Source organism: Agelaius phoeniceus, chromosome 17 (genome assembly GCF_051311805.1).
Source record: "Agelaius phoeniceus isolate bAgePho1 chromosome 17, bAgePho1.hap1, whole genome shotgun sequence".
Classification (NCBI taxonomy): Eukaryota; Metazoa; Chordata; class Aves; order Passeriformes; family Icteridae; genus Agelaius; species Agelaius phoeniceus.
The window spans coordinates 12,524,994-12,548,242 of record NC_135281.1 but is presented as its reverse complement, the minus strand read 5'-3'; the positions used below and the strand labels follow the sequence as shown (position 1 = coordinate 12,548,242).

At 44.8% G+C, this 23,249-nt stretch overlaps 1 protein-coding gene across 3 annotated transcripts in view; it reads left to right on the top strand.

Annotated features, from left to right (window-relative positions):
• The window catches only part of PHACTR3 (phosphatase and actin regulator 3), a 100,055-nt gene that overhangs the window by 61,377 nt on the left and 15,429 nt on the right, over positions 1 to 23,249 (top strand). For 2 of the 3 annotated variants that reach the window (XM_054644293.2, XM_054644296.2), the window contains exons 5-8: positions 649 to 852; positions 4,519 to 4,783; positions 5,742 to 5,989; positions 9,548 to 9,701. In XM_054644293.2, coding sequence (XP_054500268.1) covers positions 649 to 852; positions 4,519 to 4,783; positions 5,742 to 5,989; positions 9,548 to 9,701 — 871 coding nt within the window. The remainder of the gene's footprint in view (positions 1 to 648; positions 853 to 4,518; positions 4,784 to 5,741; positions 5,990 to 9,547; positions 9,702 to 23,249) is intronic. The other variant, XM_054644294.2, reaches the window with a different exon arrangement.

Sequence of the window (23,249 nt, the reverse complement as noted above, 5' to 3'; positions counted from 1 at the left end):
CCCTGTTCCACTCTAACTGCTCAGATCCAATAGCAAATCTTTTTTTTGTGGCAGAGTCTTTTTGGTTATCAACTTTAACCTCAGAAAATGCTCAAAAGCTCTGGAGTCAGGTACAGTAAAAGAGGACTCAGGAAGCAAGTTGAAATAATGTATTAAATAAGATAAAAATCATATTGGGAAAATTAACACACATGAACTATTGGAAGATCAGTTTGTAGGTGACACTCTGGGTTTGATACTCCTTGCCCTTTGACTGTGTGTTCCTAGACAGAAGAGTGCTCACCCAGGAACTGTGCCACCACAGCTGTGTGCTCTAACAAAATTCATTGCTGCTCTCAAAAGTTGCTTTGCCTTGCTATCCTCATTATTTAAAGAAAAAAAAAAAGGAGAAAAAGGCTTTAGGGAAGTAAAGGAAGCTCAGCAGTTTTCTCAGGAACATCAAAACTAACATTTCCTCAATATCCTCATATGTTTTACTCTTCACCTGCCCTGGCTGGTTGGCTGTTTCACACAGTTGCTTTCACAGTGGAAAAGAAGTGTTTCTAGCTGTGTGCCATGTGTTCAGTTTTTCTGAATGTTCCTGGCATTGTCCCCTGGCCTATCATTATTAACTTCATGTTCCATTAATCTCACTCATCTTCCCACTAGCCAAGAAACCTTCAGCACCCACGGAAGAACTGGAAGATGCCAGCCTGCCAGCATCTGAAGACAGTCCACAAGCCTTACTTGTACCTGAATCCACAGATTCCCCCCAGAAGCAGACAGAAAGAAACCCAGCACAGCTTCCCAGCCCTCCATTGCTCCCAGCTCCACCACCTAAGGCAATCTCCAAAATCACCAAGAGCATAACAGGTCAGTCATCACTGCTCAGTGAAGATTTCCCAATCTTGGTGTGTTGTTCACCTCCACAGCACTGTCAAATCCTTTTCTCATGCCTGTTTTGAAGCCCCAAACTGCTGAGAATCACTCAGTTACAGTGAGCAGTGACCATGTCTGGCTGTCTGATAACAATGCACTGATCTTTGTACTTCACATATTTATCTGAACCTCTCAGGGGATTATTTGTTGTGAGTCTGCAGCACTAAACACACATAAAACAAATCAAACCAACTGCAAACATCTGCTGAATCTCATGCTCATATTGATATGCCATAAAACACAAGGAAGATTTAAATGTTTTCATTACCTGGGCTCCCACTGGAGAGCAGGACAGCAGCCAAAATCTAGTTCAAGTCAAAGGTTCTGCAGAGGTTTCTGTCTGAAGGGTTTGCTCTCTGGGGCAGGTCTGAACTAGAGCTATGAAATCTGCTCTGAAGAGTGATACACCTGGCAATCCTCTGTGCCAGACTTTATTGAACGTTTCCAAAACCAATTCCCCTGGGCCTGATTTTCTAATGTATTGCCAATGTTGTTACATGTCTCAACGTTCTGGCACTGCAGAAAGGGTGCTAAAATGAGAATGATTTTAGCTGGTTCCAATTTCAGGGCCCCTACATATGGTAAAAGCAGCTAAAAGGGCCTTATTGCAAATGAAAATCAAGTCCTGACATCTAAATGTCAGACCTGTTGGATATTTAGGCTTTTAAATGACAGCCATTATGTGAGCCCTGATTTGCATCCACACTCATCATCTGGCACAATGAGCAGGGTTTTCAGAGTCACCAGGAAACAAAACATCAGAGGGGTTCTGTGACCTGACCACTGGGGCTTAGAGAAAATATTGAGGTTTTCAGTCTCTTTAAAGAAAATTACAAGTATTTGTTTCCCATGGAAACAATTCATACTTTGTCTGTGCTTAAAAGCTGTAATAACTCAAGTGGGAGCTGGATTCAAAATGGTATTTTAGTGCTCCTCAGGAGCTGCTGTTCAGGTTATTTCACTGTCCTGTGCTGTGGGTGAGGCTCAAGCCTCCCCTTCCACCCTGCAAGAGGAACAGGCATCCCCAGGCCCCCCTGCCTTTGCTCAGCTGAGGAGAAGGCCATGCTTGGCATCAGATGTATTTGGAAACCTGACCCACTCAGGGTATAGAGATTACACCTCCACCAAGCACTTCAGAGCATTCAGAGTTCAGGTTTTTGCTGCTTAACTCAAATATTTCCTGTAGCATCTGAGATATTTTGAGTTTTGGTATTTAATTCTCATTTACATCTTTCACAAAGAGCAACTTTTAATTTTCTCAATGACTCCAGTAACTCTAGACCCTTTTCCAGTAGTGATTATACATGTTTATTTTTGTGGGGATGTGGGGGCAGTGCTAAGTTAAAATTAAACAAATACCGTCAGTGAGTGAGAGGAAATACAACAGTGTGGGGAGAGAGAAAGGGCAATTATGAAAGAAAAGGAAGATGAAGGGGTTGAAAAGCTCTTTTGTGTTTAGTTTTTTCCTTCCCTTAACAATGCTAGGGGATGCTGTCAGCAGAGGAGTGAGGAGTAAGTCAAGCACCAATTAATCAGAGAGAGGAGGAACAGGGCAAGGTGCCAAGACATCACTTTGCAAGATTATTCACTGAACATCTGCCATTAGGACAAATAAGGTGTGATCTCAGGAAATTCTCAATATTGTCCAAAGCTGCAATAAGGATGAAATTGGCCCTTGACCTGTTCCAGGAACAAGCTGGTGTAAAGACAAAACAAATTCTTCTCTTTCCCTGCTATGGGGTTGAGCTGAGCCCTGGCTCTTGCTGTGAGGAAACACAGCCACCCTCTGTGTGCAGAGGATAAAGTGGCTCAGGAGGTGCTTGTCCATCCCCTCAGGCCATGATTCAGTGGGCAGCAATTGATCAGAAATCAATTTATGATTTATGATCTCCACAGCAGCACAGAATCAGCCCCCCTGAGCAGCAAACCCAGCTTTGCTCAGCAGAGCTCGGCTGAATCCTGGCTGAGCAGCACCTGATCCGTGCAGGAGGAGCTCTGGGGTGGGAGGGTGGCTCACACATTGCACAGCAGGCACTGCCTCTGGCAGCAATGCCCCTGAGCCTTCAGACTTCCCAGATTTTAAACTGGGTAAGTTCTGGGCTAGTTTGAATAGAAATGAACAAAGCCATTGCTAAGCTCTGGGCTGGAGGGACACAAATGTGCACAAACACCTTCAGAGATAAAAAAAGTAATTTTAGTTAGACCTTCCTTAGAAGAGAGATTTTGTTGTGGATGCTCTCCTCCTCACCCCAAAAAGAAACCAGGCTTAGTGTTGCCACACTTAGATTTTCAGGGTTTGACTTTGGTTATGATTTCAGGAGCTCTTCTTAAGCAAAATTAAGAAAATGCATGTTTTTGGTAACCCTTATGCAGAATGCTGGTTCTGAGAGGATATATTTAATAACTGAAGTTAGTATTTTTTGCCCTCTCCAGTTTTCTAGCAAGCTATCCTGCTACCTGGAACCAAGTCCTTGTTACAGGACTACTTCAGGATAATCCTGGCCTGAGCAGAAGTTTTTCTCTGCTATGAATTGAAGGGTTTATCTCCAAAGTAAGAGGGAAAAAAAAAAAAGGGAAAATTACCGGTGAAAGCACGTATGTACCAAAGCTGAGCAAGCTGTGCCAGTTTAAATTCCTGTGTGAAGCACTAGGTGGCAACAAGGGACAAGGGACAAGGAATACTCTGGGATGAGGAGCTCAAATTGCCTTTATCCACACACATGCTGTAAACATCTGCATGTGCCAGAGGCGTGGGACACGGATATGGGGGAGAGGGAAAGGGGAAGAGGAGAACAGAAAAACGAATCAGCATCTTTTTCAGGGCAGATGTTCAGTTCATCCTAAGGGATATTGTGTGAAGCCACCAAATTTACAACCAGGGAAATGTCCACTGTGCTTCAGACTCAAATGCTAGGAAATGTATAAATCAGTCTAAATGTGTAATTCTAATTTCAGACAAAAGGTTTACATTGCATAGAAAATGGCTGAATTTGGGGCTAAAAAGAAATTATATTGCCCCACCCTTCTTTTTTTCTTGTTAGTGCTCAGTACCCCATCTTTCATTTGGATGTCATTTGGCAAGTTTTGTTATGCAAACATTATCCTCATAATGATTTTGGCATTTTCTCCACGGGCATATGAAAGACAGAGGTCTGGGCTGCAATCACAGAGGAGCAGCTAATAGACACTGGTACATTTTGTCCAGACTCAGAACCACAGGGCATAAATTTTAATACAGTCTGCCAGAGTCCAGCAGAGAAAATGCTGGATTGGAAAGCCACCACAGCCCAAGCCTTTGGTGGTTAGGAGCAACAGTGTGGGCAAGCAAAAATGCAGTGGTGGGCTGGGAAAAAGGAGAATCTGATCCTGTGAGAAAGAGGGGAAGTGAAGAGGCATCTGTTTTGCTAGATTAAAGATCTGGAGTGATACAGCAAGAGCCTTTTGAACTCAGTTACTCAGCCAGTTACCTCACAGCAAGAGCAAAACATCACCATTTATCCTCTGTTCAATACAACAAATTAAGTTCAGTGCAGACTCTGTGTGAAAAGAAGAAAACAGAAAAAGCGTTGCACAACCTCCTCCCCTCTTGTGTTTTGACAGCAGGAAGCGAAACGGACGATCCAGCCATGAAATCTCCTCCTTCCACCATCCTGAAGAACTATGTCATTGTGGGTTCCTCCCAAATCTCAGGACAAGCTGCCCTCTTCCACCCCTCTGGCCAGAAAAGCTGCGAGCCCCATGGCAGAGGCCAGGTAACAACGCCCACCGGTTCCCCTCACCTGGCTGCCGTTCATCTGCCTTTACCTCCCAGCAGAGTCATTGAAGAACTCCACAGGGCTCTGGCCACCAAACACCGGCAGGACAGGTACCTACAGCCTGCAGGCACAGGGCTGCATGAGGACACTCATCCCACCACTTCATTTCTCTTGGAAAATCTTCCTATCCTGTTGTTGGTGTTTTAATTGCTGCTACAGCTTGGGTTTGCCTTCCTTGTGGTGTCACTGCTTGGAACAAACATCTTTAAAGTGCTTCATTTGGCAGCTATTTCATTGTATGTTCTTCCTTTGTAAAGAGGCTGCTGTGGTGCAGAAGTAGGTTTTCAAACAGGTAGAATCAGGTGATAGTCCTTGATCTACTGCAAAAGAAAATCTTCCCCACAAGATACCAAGTTAGAGTAGCAAAGGCACTGCTCCAAGTACTCTACAATGAGAAATGCTGTAATTTCTGTGTCTCTTGGCTGACACAGGGGCACATACAAGATCCATTTTTAATACAAATGTTTTCGTGGGAGTACCCTGGGTGCTGTATCTGGGTTTCATTAGAAGCCCTCCTGTGTATCAGAGGAGGACAGAACTAACCTTTGCCATCCCAGAGCTTTGGAGTGAAGTTGGTAGCATTTCTCAGTTCCCTAAAAAGTACTGCCCCAGGGAACAGATTCACATGATGTCATTTCCAGGCCCTGTTAAACCTTTGTCATGATCATACAATATCATATGAATGGTCATATTTCATGCCATGCATGTTTTACATTAGAAGGATGTGTTGTTGTGGGGTTTTTAATCACTACAGTGTATCTTGTGACCATGTATCAAAGAAAAGCATTATTCACCACCCCTCCATGTCTTATTTTAATGGCAGAGGCAGGAAAGTAGATCCACATTAGCCATTCTCAACTTGAAAATGCCACCCCATGTTGGTCCATGCTGAACTCCCTGCCCTGCCCTTTACGAGCTACAGGATGTTTTTCTCATTCTCATGTAAGTTTCTACTGCAGCAATAAAACAATGTTTGTAAAATCTGGGCTGTGCATCTTCCACCCATAGCTTCCATGGAAGAGAAAGCAAAGGCTCTCCAAAAAAAAGGGTGGATGTCCGTCCCTCAAGAACATCGAGCATGGAGCGCAACAAAGAGAAGGAGAACTCGCTGAGTTATGGCAGTGACTCAGAAAACAAGAGGAACTCAGTTAAAGAGTCAGATGAGAACAAAGAAAACATGATCATGAACTCAGAGCTCAAGGAAGAGTCTGTTTTCTATCAGGATGAAGAAGTTCTGAACGACTCTGTTATTTCTGGTAAGCAAAGTCACTGTATTGCAAAGATACATTCCACAACCAAGGGAATGCTCTAAAGGCAGCAGCAAATATTGGGAAGGGTAAATTCCTCTACTGTTACATCAGCTTTTTGAAGGAGCCCTGGTGAAAAGGTGAAGTTAAATTGGAGTCACAGGGATTGTGACTGAGCTGTATCACTGTGCTTTACCCTCTCAGTTACTGCTGCACCCTGGGCTGCTCTGTATGAGCAGCAGCACTCCCAGAAATCCCCCTGGGAGCAGCCAGAGCTTTCTGTACACCCAGTGCCAGTGCTGCTGTGTTCTGCAATTTCAGGACTATTTTTCCATGCAGTACATGGTGGTACATGGAAAAGTGATAGAGACCAATCAATCCAGGAAGGATAAACACATAGAGAAAATATCTTAAAGAATAAAGTTTCTCTCCATCTGGTCCATTTTACCCCTTCTTGAGACATATGGGGAATGCATTTTATAATCCTGTGCAATTATTTAAGTGAGCTTTGGCAAAATAATCAGCTCTCATTAGAAAATTTGCCATTCAAGCTTTTTAATGTTTTCCATGTTAGCAAGACAGATTCAATCTGAAATGAATCCTTCACTCTCTTCATGAATGCATTAAAAGAAGTCAGGCAGAGGACAATTTATAAAAAAAATTGTTACAGCAGATGAAAGATGAATTCTAAAAGGTGTCTTTGAAAGCATGAGCCAGTAGACAGGACCTGAGTTCTGCTGCTGTGTCTTAAGACACCAAGTAGCAGAACAGACTTGTGAGGTAAGGAGTCTAATTGCTGTGCATTTAAGAATAGCTTAAAACACAACAAACACCTTTTAAGTTCTACTTTTTCTGGCTGTGTGTGTGAAAGTGGCCTCTTTTGATAAAAATTCTAAGAGCTAGAGGCAGCCAGGCAAGAAAAATACATTATCCCCAACAAGCAAACCCAAATCTGAATATTTAACTGTTGAAGGTGAATCTCTCTATATTTAACAAATAATTATTCATTATTATGATGGTTATTATACAAGTGGTTATTATACAAGTTATTATACAAGTTATACTGGTTATTATACAAGTTTCAGTGATATCTAGAAGCAGCTCTGGGCTTTCCACAATAAGTGGTCGAGTTTTGGAAAATTCCTGCAGTTGAAGGACAGTGCTGGTGTACTGGGGATGGTTGATGCCACCTGAGAAAACCAGAGCTGCTTTAAAGATATTTGGGCATTATTGTGGCTGCAACAACACTGCTGCTTGGCACAGAGGATGCTGAGCTTTGACTGATGTCCCAGAGCAAGCTGGGACATTCCCAAGGCATTTCTGGTGTGGAGGCACTGCTGGTGCCAGTGTTCCCAGGGACAGCACCAGAACAATTCCCTAAACATCTCCAGATTCTTTCTGGTTTGAAGAGATCTGGGCTGGTTTCCAAGTCAGGGAGTAAAACTATCCATTAATGCTGAGCTGCTTTGCAATCCCTGTCCTGCCTTAGCAGTCACCTGCTCTGCCACTGCCACCACCACAGGGCACTGTGCCACAGCCCTGGGGCTACAGGGAGGTACAGACATGTCACATAAGTCTGGAAAAAGTGAGGAATTATGCCTTGGTTTTCTATTCCTACTCAATAAATCATTATTTGAAACCTCTGAAAACACAAGGCAAGATGAGCTTAAAAAACACCATTACCAGAACGTAGCCCACAACTGATAACTGGTGCAATCAAGGTCTGTCCAGCATCAGGCAGTGTTAGGATTTGCTATTTGATTGATAAAACAGTGAATATTTTATAAAGAACAGTAAACAGACAAGACATTAATTGTAATGATTTGACTGAATTGAAACAGGGAGTTTTTACAGGAACCTGGAGCCTGAACATGAAAAGGGTGTGAATTTCCCAAGCATTTTTTGTTGACCTAGCTGAGGTGTGATAAATCACAAAACAATCCAGCCTGAGATAGATCTTCAGGGGCAGACTGGCTCTGAATGTGCCCGACTGACTAAGAAAAATAACCCTTAAAAAAAGAATACTTAAATAAGGGTGTTTGCAGGTTCAGTTTCTACTGAGGTAGTGATCAGGAAGGAATTTGCCTCAAGATACTGAAAGTGGATGTGAAGAAGAACAGCTTGGGGCTTTCTCTTTGCTCTCTACTTTTGTTTTATTCATGTGCACTTATTTTCTCTTAATATATAGATTTTGCATGTATACTTGCATTTTAACCTGTTCTGGTGAATGATGTTTCATTAAGAACAGTCCACCTTTGATTGACAGAGGGAGCTGACACTGTTAATAAGAATTTTGACCCCACTTCCTTTAAAGTCAATGACAGAAATCCTATAGATTATATTGCTTTTTATGCCCCCAGGGTGCCCTGCCCTGGACACTCTGCATGGCTAATGCTGCAGCTCCCATGGACACACAGAGCTCCATGTCACAGAAACCTCCTGACACGGCCAAACTCCTCCCATGACCTCTCTAAAACACTCAGGTGAAACTGGGAACGTGTGCAGGGATTCCCAGGAGTTTTCTAGCCCTGAATGTCCCTCAGATTATTTCCAGCAGGAATTCTGTTGGTTCCTCTGCACCCACTCCCAGTGTGGTGAGAAACCCTGTCAGAGTCCCAAGTCTGTGGCTTTGTGAGCCAAATGCTCCTGATGGAGTCAGATATTCAGTTAGCAGAAGGCTCTGGGTGGCAGCAGCCAAATCATTTCACTTCCCTTCCCATCTGTTAAATGTATATCTGCTATTTCAGACAGGGCTGTGTGGTTTAATTTAATTAATGCTTGCAACAGACTGTGAGAGCATTTCAAGGAAGGTGCTAAATAAGGGCACAGCTTTTTAGGCTCCAGAAAAGGGGTTTTGAGCTGATTATGGTTTCTGAAAAGTTTAACTTTAGATCAATGCAACTACCAAGAGATTTTTTACTGCTCACACAGGGAGACCAAAATTACTCTGCTCCACTCTTTCCAACAGGTAAATGTGGGATGGAGGCTATATAGACTCCTCCCTCTGCATAAAGAAATTTGAGATCAGTAGTGATAATAAAAAAGGAGGTCCATAGATCCCTAACAAATAAAACCCCAGTATTTGAGAATGAGAACCTATTTAGGATTTAGAATCTTGCCAACCTCCAGAGCATCCTTTAAAAAATAGACTTTAATCCTATCTCAAATGCCAAACAAAAATACCAATTAAATGTCATTTTCTTTAAAGATGAGGTGACCTTCTCTCGAAAAGGTGAGGCATTAAATTTAAAAAAACCCAAACCCTTTAAAGCAAAAAGGAACCAAAACAAATTAACCTCCTATTTCACACCATGCTCCCAAGATGAAACAAAGATTTAACTGCAGTTCTTGCATGCCTGAGGAATATTTTCCCTCTGCATTTGCAGGGGTTTTGTGTCTGAGCCCTGCTCAGCTGCAGTGCTGCTTTCTGACATTAATATGTACAAATGCTCCTTGCACAGCAGCACACAGATCACTGTCACTCTGGGCCATTCCTCTCTCCAGAAGTTCCTGTTCCATCCCCAGGAGCTGCCTTTCTAATAACTTTCCTTTCAATGCATGTCCCAGGTACTTTGCCAAGAAAATGCAAGAAAGAGCTGCTGGCAGTAAAGCTACGGAACAGACCAAGTAAGCAGGAGCTGGAAGACAGGAATATTTTCCCAAGGAGAACAGATGAGGAAAGACAGGAAATCCGGCAGCAAATTGAAATGAAACTCTCAAAGTAAGTGTTGTGAATGAGAACAGGGAGGAGCCTCCCTTTACAATGGAGCATCCTCTGGGCCCTGTCAGAGGCACTGCCACCCACCCCCAGCTCCACTGCCTGCTGGGAACCATCCACAAACCAATACAGCACATTTTCAGCTGTCAATCAGCCACTGGAGAAAAAAATCTTAACTCTCTCTTCAGTCAGGATTGCCTTGATTTCACGGCAAAACAAGACAGAAGTCAATTTGGGAGACAAAATCCTGCCAAATCTACCTGCAGCTCTGCTGCTGCAATCAAGATTTGGAGGTCCTCCAGAAAACCCAGTGCTTTAACAAAAATAATAGTATAATTTTTATCAAGCAGATTTGGCTTTTCCAGCTCGAGCTGAATGTGAGCATAAAGGCAATTGTTAGAGCTGCACATTTACTTGCCCAAGGGAAAGCTGCTGCACTGGTGCCTTAAGGCAGCAGCAGCGTTGCCCTCACCTGGGGAAGGTGTGAGTCCAGCTGCAGGCACAGCAGGGATGCTCTGGTTTGATCAGTAACCAGGGCAACAGGGGAGAGCTGTGAGAGAAACAGCATCACTGTGGTGTGCAGCCTGAAGCAAAGGCTGAAGGTAACTGGGAGGCTCAGGCTGCACCATTTGGGTTTTGTGTGTGCTTTTTTAAGGTCTGCATTTGGATATCTGCAAACATGAATATTTTAGAGGAGACAAAGTGGATTGTTAAATAATCTGTGCAGTGCTGCCCACACAGGGACAGCGAGCACTGCTCACCGCCAAAATGCTTGGAAACAAATTGGGAAACATGAACAGAAATTCATTTTCAAGGCTTATTAAATATTAAATATCTCAAGCCTCTCCTGAAAGAAACATTTATTGATATTTAGACTAACTCATTCATGTGCATGCTTTTGATTAAACTTTACCTCTGGGGACAGGGAATGAGAACAAATGTGTGGATCAGAGCACAAGTCCTAATGGACCAGAGTTTATGGAGGAGAACATCTCTGCCTTCACCACTCCTGCCCTCAGCTAAGGCACAAGCTGCTGAGGGAACACAGAGGAGGTTCTGGGTGCCCTTCATGGTGCCCCTGCAACAGCAGAGATGGAGTTATTGTCCCTCCAGGCTCAGTGACTGCACAGCAGCACTTTGCACCAAAGGGGAGCAGTGCTTTGTGCCAGGGGCTGCACAACTCAGTGCAGGTGACAGACCCTGCCACAGAAAACATGTACATCCAGACAAGCAGAAAAGATCCCCCTACAATGCACATTGAGTTCCAAGAGTTGCATACAGAGCAGATCAGAGGCGTGTGTTCCATTAACACCCATCACTTCAGGAAGCAAAGATGGGTCTTGATCACCCTGACCTTACAAGCTTTGTGCATGTACTTCAGGGAAATATTTCACATTGCACCCAACTATCATTAATTCCATTATTTTGGCCATTTGATAACTCATGAGATCTCTTCATATATCAAGAGCCTAATTTGATTGCTTTAAAATACACAAAAAATGGCTTCCACCCTACTGCATCCCTAAAACCAATTCAAGCATCACAAAGTATTCACTGAATGAGAAGATTGTCATACCCAGCCCCATCTCCTATTGCTGAAATGATTACAAGGTCACATCTCTTTTCAGCCCTGCCTGACTTCTCTTAGTCTGAAAGGTCTGATGAAATTGCAGCTTCAGTTGCTGTAACTACAGCCTTTATCTCTTTATTTTCATTTACCATTTGTCTTGCTTAATAATGAGCCTAAAGAAATGCAACGAGGGATGCATCCCTAGAGTCAAATGCCAGTACAAGGACTTGCAGAGGACACTGCTGGACAGGTGACAGGGACTGGCCACCACCAGGAGGCAGGAAATTTGCTGTGTGTAGGTGAATGCAGCTAAGGGAGCCTCCCCTGCCTGCTGTGATCTCAGGCAGCAATCTGGGGCGCAGCCTATCAGTGTCACTGGTGATGTCTAGAGGATGGCTAAAAGCCATCTTTGTTCCAAGTGTTGGAAGTCAGGCCTTAATTTGGTTCCTTCTTCCTGGAATGTGGAGGATTGAGCGCATTTCGGGGAACAGACGGCACGGAGATTGCTGGAATAGCCAGGAAAAAAGGCAAAACAGATTGGGAGCAGTCTCCCACACAACTTCCAGCACATATGTGCTGGCAGAGTTCAGCTCAGCTCTTAACTCATCCACCAGAATAGAACACGACTGTGCAAACAAGCTCAGGTGGTGGATGAATGCAGGAAAATATTTACAACACCAGGAAAAGCAAGTGGGTGTCCAAAAAACCCAACAGCCAACCAACAAAGTAAAAGTGAATAGTGGCAAAGGCCAAAGAGCCAAAGCCCTAGAGGATATCCCTTTGGAGTTTCTGATTAGGACTCACCTCACAAAACCCAGGCCACCCCAGAGCCCACACTCGGAGCAGAGCCTGGCTGTGGTGTGGAAATGAAACCAAACTGGGAAGAGTGAAATTCTTGGATGAGCTTTTGAGGTGTTTGCACTCATTCATTTCACTGGTACTTGTGCAGCATGGTCTCTGTGTGACAGCCTGGAGGTTTGTAGCTAAGGAAGGCCGTGCTGGGGTGGGAAGTGCTGCCTGGGAGATGGGATCAGTAGAAATGTCTGTTCTCTCCAGGGCTTTGCCACTACCTGTGCAGAAAAGAGCAGCACTGCTGCTGCAATAGCAACACTTAGATAACAGCAAATCCACATGTACCATCAGGATGTAGATCTGTGTTTAGCACAAAGAATGGTCTGTGGGCAGATCAGCAAGTAGTTATTCAATGGCTGACTGCATAAGAATGGCACATAACCAGGCAGTTGTTAACAGGGTCGATATTTTTCAGCACAGTTGCAGGGGTTTGATGATCTCTATCTCTCTAGCAAACTGCCTCAGCCCCACAGCTAACACAGCCTCACTCTGTATTCTGGAGGGAAGGATGTACTGACATAGATAGTGTGCAAAATACACCAAATAATGGTGTTTATATAGCTTTAAAAATGGGGAGACAAAAAAAGAGCATCTTCTCAAAACCACTGTATTATTTAAGTGGTTCTGGTTGTAACACATTTCAGCAGCAGCTGTGAACCTGCTGAGAAAAGCTACTCTGCTATCACTCTGATGGGTGTTTATGAAGTCAAAGCTAAAACCCCTATTTTCCTTCACCTTCCCATTCATTCCATCTCAAAAGAGAGATTGGGAAATTCTGTATTTTGAGACAAATTCTACTTTTACGGCAGTGCAAATCTACCGATTTCAGAATTATTATTGACTGACAGCGGCATGAGGAGAGATTCCAGGATTCATTTATGTGCATCGCTGCTTTTGAAAAGTGTATTTCCTGTATTTTGTGCTCCCAGCCAATTTAATCTACCACTTGTTGCCGTGGAAACGTGGACTTTCCTCTCCTCCTCCCTCCAAAATGGCAGTATTCCAGTTTTCCCTATGCTGTAGTGCTTCTCTAATCCATGCATGCCCAGTGCCCCAGAGCATGGTGAACTCTTGGAATACTCTACTGTGCATTAGGCACAGGGCGCCCTACAGGTCCTGGTTCCATTATTGTGTGTTCAGAGCACAGATAATAAGCCCTCCATGGAATTCAGTGAATTGAGAGCTCTTCGTGTCACGAGGCAGAAAAGACATTTGCAAGAGGATTGTTTGCAGTATCTGCTTCCTGTCTCACAGACACACTTTGTTCTAGAAGGGGTTTCAGCTGAAACCTGGGGGAGTGAAACACTTGCTAGACTGAAGGGTGACTCAGGAAAAGGTTGTTTAATTAAATTTGATATCTGGCTGTTTAGAAAGTTGATGTTTGAAGTGCCTGGGCGGCTTGTGCTTCTTGAGAATGTAACCATGGTTAAAGACACTCCAGTATAACTTAATGTCTCAATGAAAATACAAATTCCTTGAAAAGATTATACTTGTAATATTCACTTTGTGTACTGCTTCACCTGCTCTGGTATTTGTACAAGTACAGATGATGCATGAAGTGGCACTTAGAATATGATGGGGACAGGAATTAAATACAGAAATGTGGGCAGAGGAGGCAGACAGGAAGAACAAAGGGTTTTTGTACACAGAGAGGAGCCAAAACTTGAGCACCTAAAGCTGATCTTTACCACAGTGAAAACAGTGGCTCAGGGAAGTGGATGATGCTGGACCAAGGTTTCCTGGCAACAAGAAGTGAAGAGGAGGCCTCTTTATTCAGTTGTTACCACATCTGGACTCTGTAGGTGTGGTGCTGCCCTGAGGTTCCTGGAGAAGCATTTTTGAGTTGATTCACCCAGGAACTGCAGATGTAGCCAAAAGCACACCCAGATGAGACCCTGGTTTGTCCCTCAGGTAACAGAGTGTGAAGTTCACAGTGCTGCTGGAGACAGAACAATACCAAGCAAAAAGCACTTCAGACTGGCAGTCTAAAAGCAAAACAGCACCACAGCTCAGCACAGAGCACTCACAAAGACAGTTTCACCTACTGACAGCACAAAAGCTGTGCCATGTTTCCCAAGGACAGCACATCCAGTGCCACTTCTCCACAGAAATGTCTCAGGGCAGCTTTGCTCACTGAAAAGCCATCAGCCCTTCAGACTGTGACACTCAGCAGGGAACTGGGCTGAATGCACAGAACTTTGGGGAACATTTTGTTTAGATTGACCAAAAAAAGTGGTTAGTGGATACTTGTACAGACTACTTGTAGTCCTAATGCAGAAGTTTAGGAGATGCTGAACTGAGCTAAGCTCACCTGGGGATTAGCAAGGTTTTTCTGACGAATCTCCAGCTGTGCTCCAACTCCTGGTCACTGGACTAAAAACCAGGGAACTGCCCTAATTTCAGAAGGCTGGGAAGATTTGACACAGATTCATTCCAGAGACAGAAAGACGAGGGGGGGCAGATACAAAGAACAGATCAGCTGTCAGCACTAATTGGCTGTGTACAATTTAATGCATTTCAGGAACCATCCAGGTAAGCATCTCGCTGATGCTAAAAATAACCTCAGCAAGCTCAGCGTGGGTGTGTGTGCAAGGCTCAGCCTCCCACACCAGACAGGAGCTAAATATAGAGCCACAATTGAATCCTGTGGGCGTGGGGAGCCAAGGGAGTCTCCTGTCTCCTCACTCTGCTCCAGCAAGATGTGATGCAGCTGCTGTCAGACCTGCTCATGGCTGCAGGATTTTATTAGGAGTGTGCACAGCACCCATGTGCTCAGTGAGGATTTGGGGTTTTTTTAATGGTTTGCCCCTTTTCAGTTATGGCCTCTGCTTTTCAGGCTATGGAAAAGAAAGATGTTGTGAGGGATGGAGGGGGGAGCAGTAGGAAGAATGAAGGAGGTGCAAGTGAAGCTGAGATTTTCTTTTTGATGCTGCCTCCAGGATTAAGAAGTCCAGATTCCAAGGCTGGAATATTCCCATGCTCTTCCTTGGTGTCAGGCAGTGGCACACAGCTGGAAACCCTGCTGTGAACACAGCGACAGACAGCACTGGCCTGGTCAAGGGGCTGGGGGTTAGTGCCTGCTGCCAGAGTTCCTGAGACAGCCTTCAAGGGCAAAAATGAGGAGGAGAGGGAGAAGACTCAAGTGTCATTAAGGTCTCTGAGCAATGAGTAAGTTCAGCCTCCTGTTTATATGGCTTGTGAAGTCCAGGGGAGATGTAGTGCAGTTCAAATAGAGCATTAGAGAGGGTTCAAGTGCATCTGTACATGCTGTACCTTGACAACGCTGGCCTCTTGTCTAATGGCTGAGAAAGGTTTGTTCCCTTGCAGGTATTAAACTCCAAGAATAGAACCAAACTTAGTAACACCAATCCCTTGGTCAGGTTTACTTGCCAAGCTCCCCGAGTGTGTGATCATACCAGGCCCTCTGGACAGCAGCTCTTGAACCAGAGGTGCTTCCTTGCTTCAGCAGCACTTGTACAATTAATTATGGAGCACCCAGTCAGCTCAGGGCAAAAGCCTTGATCTGCAGCTGAACCAGAATGAGCAATTTGCTGTCTCAGACCAGCCCACAGCTGGTCTGGCAAGAACATTAATTCACTTATAAAGGGTTGAACCATGGTTGCATTTGTCCAGGGTTATTTCCTGGTTTGAGCACAAGCACACGACCCAGAGGTGCTCCCAGGGCAGGCCTGTATTGCTGAGGATTCAGCATCCACCTCCTGCTGAAAATGGGGAGTATTTGTGCAAACATGAGGCAATGTCACTGCAGAGGCTGTAAATTCTGCCAGGCAACAACATGAAGTTCCAAATTCCCAGGGCACAGCTGATTAAAGATTGTCTTCTGAGAAGACACTATCTCCTTCCACTGCTCTATTCTACTTGCCTGGCTCCAGTGCTGGGAATTCCTAATCAAATCTGTTTTCCATAGCACAGTGAAGGCAAGGGCAGCAGGTCAGAGCACAGCAGGCAAGAGAAGAGCAGAGCAGCAGGTGGAAACACAGATAGGAATATACAGGGCTTTTTCTGGGACACAGAGTCAATTCCTCGAATAGATCTGACATAAGTGGCACAAGTGAAACTAGAAATAAAAAAATCAGAGCGCAGAAAGCTGTAAGTATCACAGAGCAGTATAATCACATAAATAAACTTGCAGAAAAACTGCTTAAGCAAGTGTCATTGAATAAGGAAAAAGCCTTTTTTGGGAAGAAAACAGTGCACTTGTTTTGCCCTGCCAACCCACCCACTACCAGCAGCTCATGCTCAGCTGAGATCCCTTCCCAGAAATTGGGCACTTCCCCACGCCTGAAGATTTGGGCTCAACCCCTGTGGTGAGACAAGCAGTCATAAAGCAAAAAGGAAATGCATAAAATGCCAGTAATGCTCTGTAATGCTTCACCTTACACTGGATTATGATTCAGGTCCTTGAGCTTGTGTGGGTCTGCAGTAAAAGTAATTACAGAAAGAAATTACTTTAATTTAATTTGCAGAGCTTAATCGATAGAGAGCAAAGTAAGCTGCTCTGGTTGTCACAGTGATTTGTGCTGTTGTGGGATGAAAAGCTGACCAGAACAAGGTGCTGTAACACTTGTGAGCTCCTGATAACCCAGGGGCTGGGCAGGGAGGGATTCAGGCACTCACAATAGCAGCCCTCACTTTGTATAAGCATGATCACTGTGTCACTGAGAGGATTTAGGATTATGGTTTTTTGGGTTAGATCTATTAATGAAATTCAGGAAAAATGTTTTCTACACTTAAAGCCAAGCACTTACTTCACTTAGTTGGAACAGAAGCCAGATGGGATGGACAGTGTGTATCTGAAAGGCTGTGAACTGTATAAGCACAGTCTCAGACAGAAAGGGGTTTGGCTGCTTTTTTTTTTTTTAACACATCCATTTCAGATGTGCTACTTCAAAGCATTTGAGAACAAAAGAGAGGGGTAACGTTTGGATGTTGTGTTGGTTCTCCTCCCACTTGCCTTTTAAATTTATAAAGCCAAATTTTTAAATTTTAAAAAGAGGGGTAAAGAGATTTTAAAAAATTTTTAAATTTTTAAAGAGGGGGGTAAAGTTGGAGGTTCTCCTCCCACTTGCCTTTTAAACCTAACAAAATTTATAGGCAGACTGGATATCAATGAGTGTCACCATGACTGTTGCAGTGGATTGCCTGCAGAATACCTAAATGGTCACTTCTCCCCCAAAATCTGAAATGTGGCTTGGTATGGAGAAGAAAAAGCTCCTTAATGTGCAGAGCCACAGCTGCACACACTGTCCCTGGGGCACAGCACTGAGTTATCCCTGTTTTATGGGGAGGGTTCTCAGATGAATCACCTGTGCTTTCCCATGAAGAACTTGATCATATTTTTGGGCTCTCTTCCAAGAAAACTGTGCCTCAGCACATGTGATCCAAGGAAACTGTAATTCATACCCTGCAGTTTCTGGTTCACCAGATTTTGTGAGTTACTACAGTTCCCTCCTCCTGCAGCTCTGAGCACAACTTCTGTGGCCTGGTTCATTCAGGATCTCAATTCCTCCAGGAATCACAGGCTTGGGCTTGCTGCTTTCATATGGAAAACTGGGTCAGTCTAGCACAGTTCCTGTGTTTTTGAAATAACTTCAGAGAAGGTGAGGGGGGAGAAAAATGAAAGAAATAAATATTTAGAAAACAGGAAGTGGGGGAAGGAGAGAAAATAGGTCAGAACAGAAGGTCAGTGATTTTCCTCAATAGATGAAGTGCAATTGTATCAATTATTAAAGCATGGCTCTAGCCAAGTCTGATTCCATTGCCTGTGCCCAGCTGGAAAGCTGCAGCTGGATAACCAGGTCTTGGGAGCTACTTCAGTCAGCCAGAGTACTGCAAGCTTCCTTCAGTATCTGTTTTTCAGGATAATTAACTCATCCAAGTACCCAGCACACTTCCTTGACCTCCCCAGACTCTGGAGAGTGGTTTTTTGTTTTTTTTTTTTCCTGGAAACCACTCTTATTTTCTATCTTTTCCTTTAGCTCTCACATAGAAAACACCAGAAAACAAACAAATAAAACCAAGCACTCACAGGTTTATCAATCCTTGCTCATGGTTTTATCTAGTGAAATTAAGAAGAAATGGACTACACCTTTGGAGGTTGAGGACCTCCTCCTGTTGAAAGTCCACTTATGCAGAGGACATCAAGGCAACTGGGAAACAAGAACCAGCAAGCTGACAAAATCTGAGTCTTAAATCACATTAGAAACAGGGACTGCAATCTAGCTAGTCCATTGTTCTGCAAAGATGTGTCAGTCACTTTGCTTTCATAAAGCTATGCTGAATACAGGCAAGAAACAAAGAGCAGAATAAAACCTGAGTGCCTCACTGCAGGAAAAAACCTCTCAAAACCAAGACTACATGGATCACAGATGAACCACCAGTGTCATAGTGTCATTTGCTTGAGATGATCATATTCATTAAGCAAATTAAATTCTGAATGAATTAATACTTCATTAGTTTCTCAGAAATTATGTTAAAAAAAAAAAAGAAAGCCAGGCCCTCTCAGCAGCCTCTGCAGAAAGCAGCTGGCCTGTTGCACAGAGATCAGCCTAATTTGAGGGTGTCTGCAAAAGCCATATTCTGGCCAGGCTACACTGCAGCCTTGTTAGAATCATCACTGGGAGTGGCTGCAGCACTTCCAAATACCACCCAGCTGGGGAAAAATCCTCCTTCTCAAGAGAAGGTTAAACAAACCAGGACTGATGTGGTAAGGAAGTTTTATTTATGGGCGTAGTGCAGTTTAACTTACAGAAATCCCTTTATCAGCCTGTTTACACCACGAAGGAAAAGGTAACAGGGAATGAATGGAGTGTGTGGAAAGGCCAAGCTCGTGTCCAGGGGTGGTGGGAGCAGGAGGCTCAGGGTCAGCAGGGAGTGCTGGTGGGGAGAGGCCCAGCACTGCAATGCTGGGCCTTGCTGTGCACCAGCTGCAGGGACAGGAGCAGCTGCAAAAGGCAGGGAAATGGCTCTGAGGGAGGTGTGTGCACAGAGCCAGGACCTGTCTGAGCCTGGGAGCCACTGCCAGCTCCCCCAGCTCTGCCTGCCCTTCCCCAGCTGCAGCCCCTCCTCAGCAGGGAACAGCTCTGAGGACAATCGCGGAGGTGGCACCAGGGGATCCTTCCCTGAGAGCCCTCCCCAAGGTTTTGTGTGGCAGCCTTGAGCTTTGGCAGTGACAGTTCGTGTTGTACCACAACAAATCACAGCTGTAACTTCCAAACATAACGTTACATAATTGAATTCTTACATTTTATTCAGTTTTCAGAAGATCAGAATATTCTGTTCTATGTGACATTTGCCAGCAAATTCTATTTGGACTTTCGTGACCATAGCTAAACACAGGATCCTAAACAAAGTTAAGGAGGATCCCAGAAGGCTCTGGAGAAGAGGAGGCAGAATATGAGGATGACATTTTAAAACTCAAATCCTGCCTGTATTTTCCTGTAAGTTAGCCTGTCTGCAGCGCTCAGTGTCACAGTGGCATCGAGTGACAAGTCATACTCCTCACCCTGTCCAATTTAAAAAACAAAGGAAAACAGAATTACTGAAATACCACTTCCACAGGGAAGTGAATAAATTCTCAGAGGGGCTGCAAATCTGGTTTTCAGACAAGACAGTTTGCCACATTGTCTTAATCTGTCCAACAGATATAACCACAGATAGAACAGCTTTGCAGAGCACTGTGAGAGCTGCTGGTGAAAGAACTACAAAATTGATGATTATTGAGACCAGGGGACTCACACTCCTACAGACTTTTTGGACCACATCTTTGAGCTGTCAATGGAATTTCTCATTTCACTCTGCACTGAGAGCAGGAACACTCTTTGTATTGAAAAACCAACAGATAACCTCAAGAGAAATTTTGAAAGAAGCAAAATATTAAAAGCAAATAAGAGTGCAGTAAAGAGCAGGGTTCAGAGCCTGCTGGAAACAAAGGCTGATGTGGCTCTGGCCAGCCAAGGTTGGTGACAGTGTGAGGCCGAGCTGCTGGTCTGACTGTCCTGGAAAATGCTGGGCCAGCAGGAGCGTGCACGAGAGGAACAGAAACTCGTGCAGCAGATGGTGAAACGCTGTCTGCAGGCAGGGATCCCCCATCCCTGGAGCCTGTGTGGGTGAGTGACAGGCGAGAACTGGAAGGTGCTGCCTCGCCAGGGGAGCGTTCCCTGCGAGGTTCCTGCAGCCTGGGAGCAGCTGTGCAGCCACACACAGCTCCCAGCAGGGCCTGCCTGGCCCAGCAGCAGCTGCAGCTCCACAAATTGCTGTCATTTATGTTTTTCCTTCAGGGATTACACAGAGTACTTGGAGAGTGCTGCATTTGCCTTGATTTACTTCAGTAATTCAGAAAGCTGCTCCTTGGCATCAAGCTTGACACTACAAAGGGTTTGCAAAAGTGTCACACCATGTCCCCTCCTGCCTGGAGCTGCTGGGTTAGGAGGGTCACAGCTCCATACCCCCAGCTCTGGGGTAAATCCCCACTGCAAAGCCACCTTGCAGAGGTTTATTTGTCACCTCCCAGACTTTGCAGATTGCCAAAGGGTCCTTGGTATGCACCTCCAGGTGACAGGGAAGGATGCTCTCCCAACCTCATGGGGAAATTCCCAGCAGCTCACACCCATGGCAAGAAGGGCCACTCTCACATCCTGCTGCATCCAGTGAGGGGGAGGAGGAGAACTGGCACACAGCTGACAGCCCCCACACACCAATACTTTGTCTGTGCTCTGCAAATCCAGCTGTGGTTTCTTCCAGTGACCCAAATCCCACAGCTGCACATTGCAGTGGCATCTGTTGTAGGGCCAACTGTTTATGGATTAAGTGCACAGTACTGCAGGATCTTAGTGCAGCCCTGAGCATCCCAGCTGAGGCCAGGACACACTGAGACACTTCCATCCATGGACAATATCTCTGCTTGTTGCCCTGTGAAACAGAGCTAGAGCTACAGACAGAACTGACATGTCTCCCTGTCACCCTGTCCCTGTCCTCGCTGAGTGCCATGGCTGGAATTGCACTCCTGGCTTCCCAGGAAATTGAGTCACGAGCCTACAGACATTTCATTTTGTACAGGGCACAAAGGTGGCTGACAAGGCAGCCCCAGCCTCTCTGGAGGACAGCAGGCACGAACATTGTATTAGGGATTGTTCAGACAGTGAAGTAAAAATCTAGCTTTTTTATTTTCTTACCTTTTCCCCCACTTTTCTTATTTTTTATCATAATCCAGTAAGCACCCAGCAGTACACAACTGTCACTAGGACAGGAAAGTCTCAGGTCAGTGGCAGTCCCCACCACTAGGCTGAGATTTGCCTCTGTTGGCTGCGTATTTCAGACTCCCTCCTGCTGCTCATGCAGTTGCTATCAGAGTGGATTTTAGTATCATTTCAGCAGTAGATATGTAGCATTGCTATCAGAGTGGATTTTAGTATCATTTCAGCAGTAGATATGTAGCTTTGCTTTTTGCTTTTTTGTTCTGTGGGAACACAGAGCTCCATTCCTATTTCAGGAGAGAAAAGAAAGGGGGAAAAAAAAGAAAGAAAATCTCTTGCTTTACAATGGAATGTTATTAACCATTTTCAGTGACCTGCACAATGTGACCAGGTCATACCCAGCACTTGGTTTCTCCTGGAAGACCCTCCAGTACCCACTGCCTGGAGCTCTCCTCAGCCTTCAGCAGAGGAGGGGCACTGGGAGCTGCACCACTCGCTCTGTTATTTGAAGAATCTGTTCTTTCAGCACTTTGCCTTGCTGAGCTATTTTTAGCTTGAAAGTATTCCCCAAACCAGCTCTTTGCCCAGCTGCAAGGCAGAGCAGAAGTGAGAACAAGCTGCTGTTGATGAGAACAGTGCTGCTCACACTGACATTGCTGCTGAACAAGACACCCATCAAACTACAGACAGGGAACATGTCTTTGGCTGAACAACCCATTGCACTTTTGTCACCCAAATAACTAAATATTGTAATTCTATCACAAACAGGACAGATCCACTATCCAGCAGCTCTGTTAAACCACAGAGTGGGGAAGCAGGTGGGAGGGAGATGAGGAAGCTGCTGCTCTGAAATAAGCAGTTATTACATTTAAACCCCATGCCAGCGTGCTAGTTCTTGCATATTAACTAATAACTCAGATGAAATTTAAAGCTGTTCTTTTATGTTGGTCCCACAATGTGCAACAGCATCCTCCAAGAATCTTTATCTGGGTGTGGAGAGAGGTATGAAAGCAAAAGTCTGCTGAGGTTGGAGGGAGGATGCTCAGCAGCTGCACTGAGCTTTGCAGCAGGGCTTTGAACTGGGCCCTGATCTGCTCCCAGCTGTGCCTGGCCCTTCTTCCTCACACCTTGGGAAATGAGACACCCAAAGGTCAAATGCAGCAGGGCTTTACAGGTGCTGAGAACAGTGCTTACCCTCAAGCCTTCTCCACCTGAGTCCTCTGGCACAGTTAGATCCTGGCTGTGCTGTTGTTTCAGCCCACACAGCGCTCACAGCCCTGTGCAGTAACAGCCCTGTCACAGGGCAGGTCCTTCAGGGACAGTGGGCTGTGATACAAGGGTCATGCTGGGCAAGTGTGTGGTTTCTATTTCTGCTGAAATCTGAGCCCTTTGCAGGGCTCCTATCACAGAAATGATAATGATGGACAGCTGTAATTGCCTGGTAGATGAGTGACAACATAATTAACTGAACTCGTGCTGATTTGCAGCTTTGAAAATCCAGACAGAACTAAAGGCCAAACAAATAAATAACACATGTAATTAAGGCAACATTTAAAGCCTCTGTGTTTATCTGTAGTTTTCTTATTTGGATGCAAAAAATAGTACATGATGGCACAGAGGCACAAATATCAGGGAACTTTAAAGAAGGCAACTCACAACATTTACCAGACCAGCTCACCCTTTTCACCCTGCTCTGAGCTGCCTACTGCCAGAGAAGCTCAGTAACTCCTCTCAGGATGACTCCAAGGGCTGGAGAACCTCTGCTTTGGGGTTGTTCAGCCTAGGGACAGGAAGCTTCTAAGGAGACAATGCTGGAGCCTTCCAGGGATTAAAGCTGGTTATATAAAAAGAGGGAGAGCAACCTTTTACCTGAGCAGATAGTGATAGGTCAGGGGGGAATGGTTTTAATCTGAA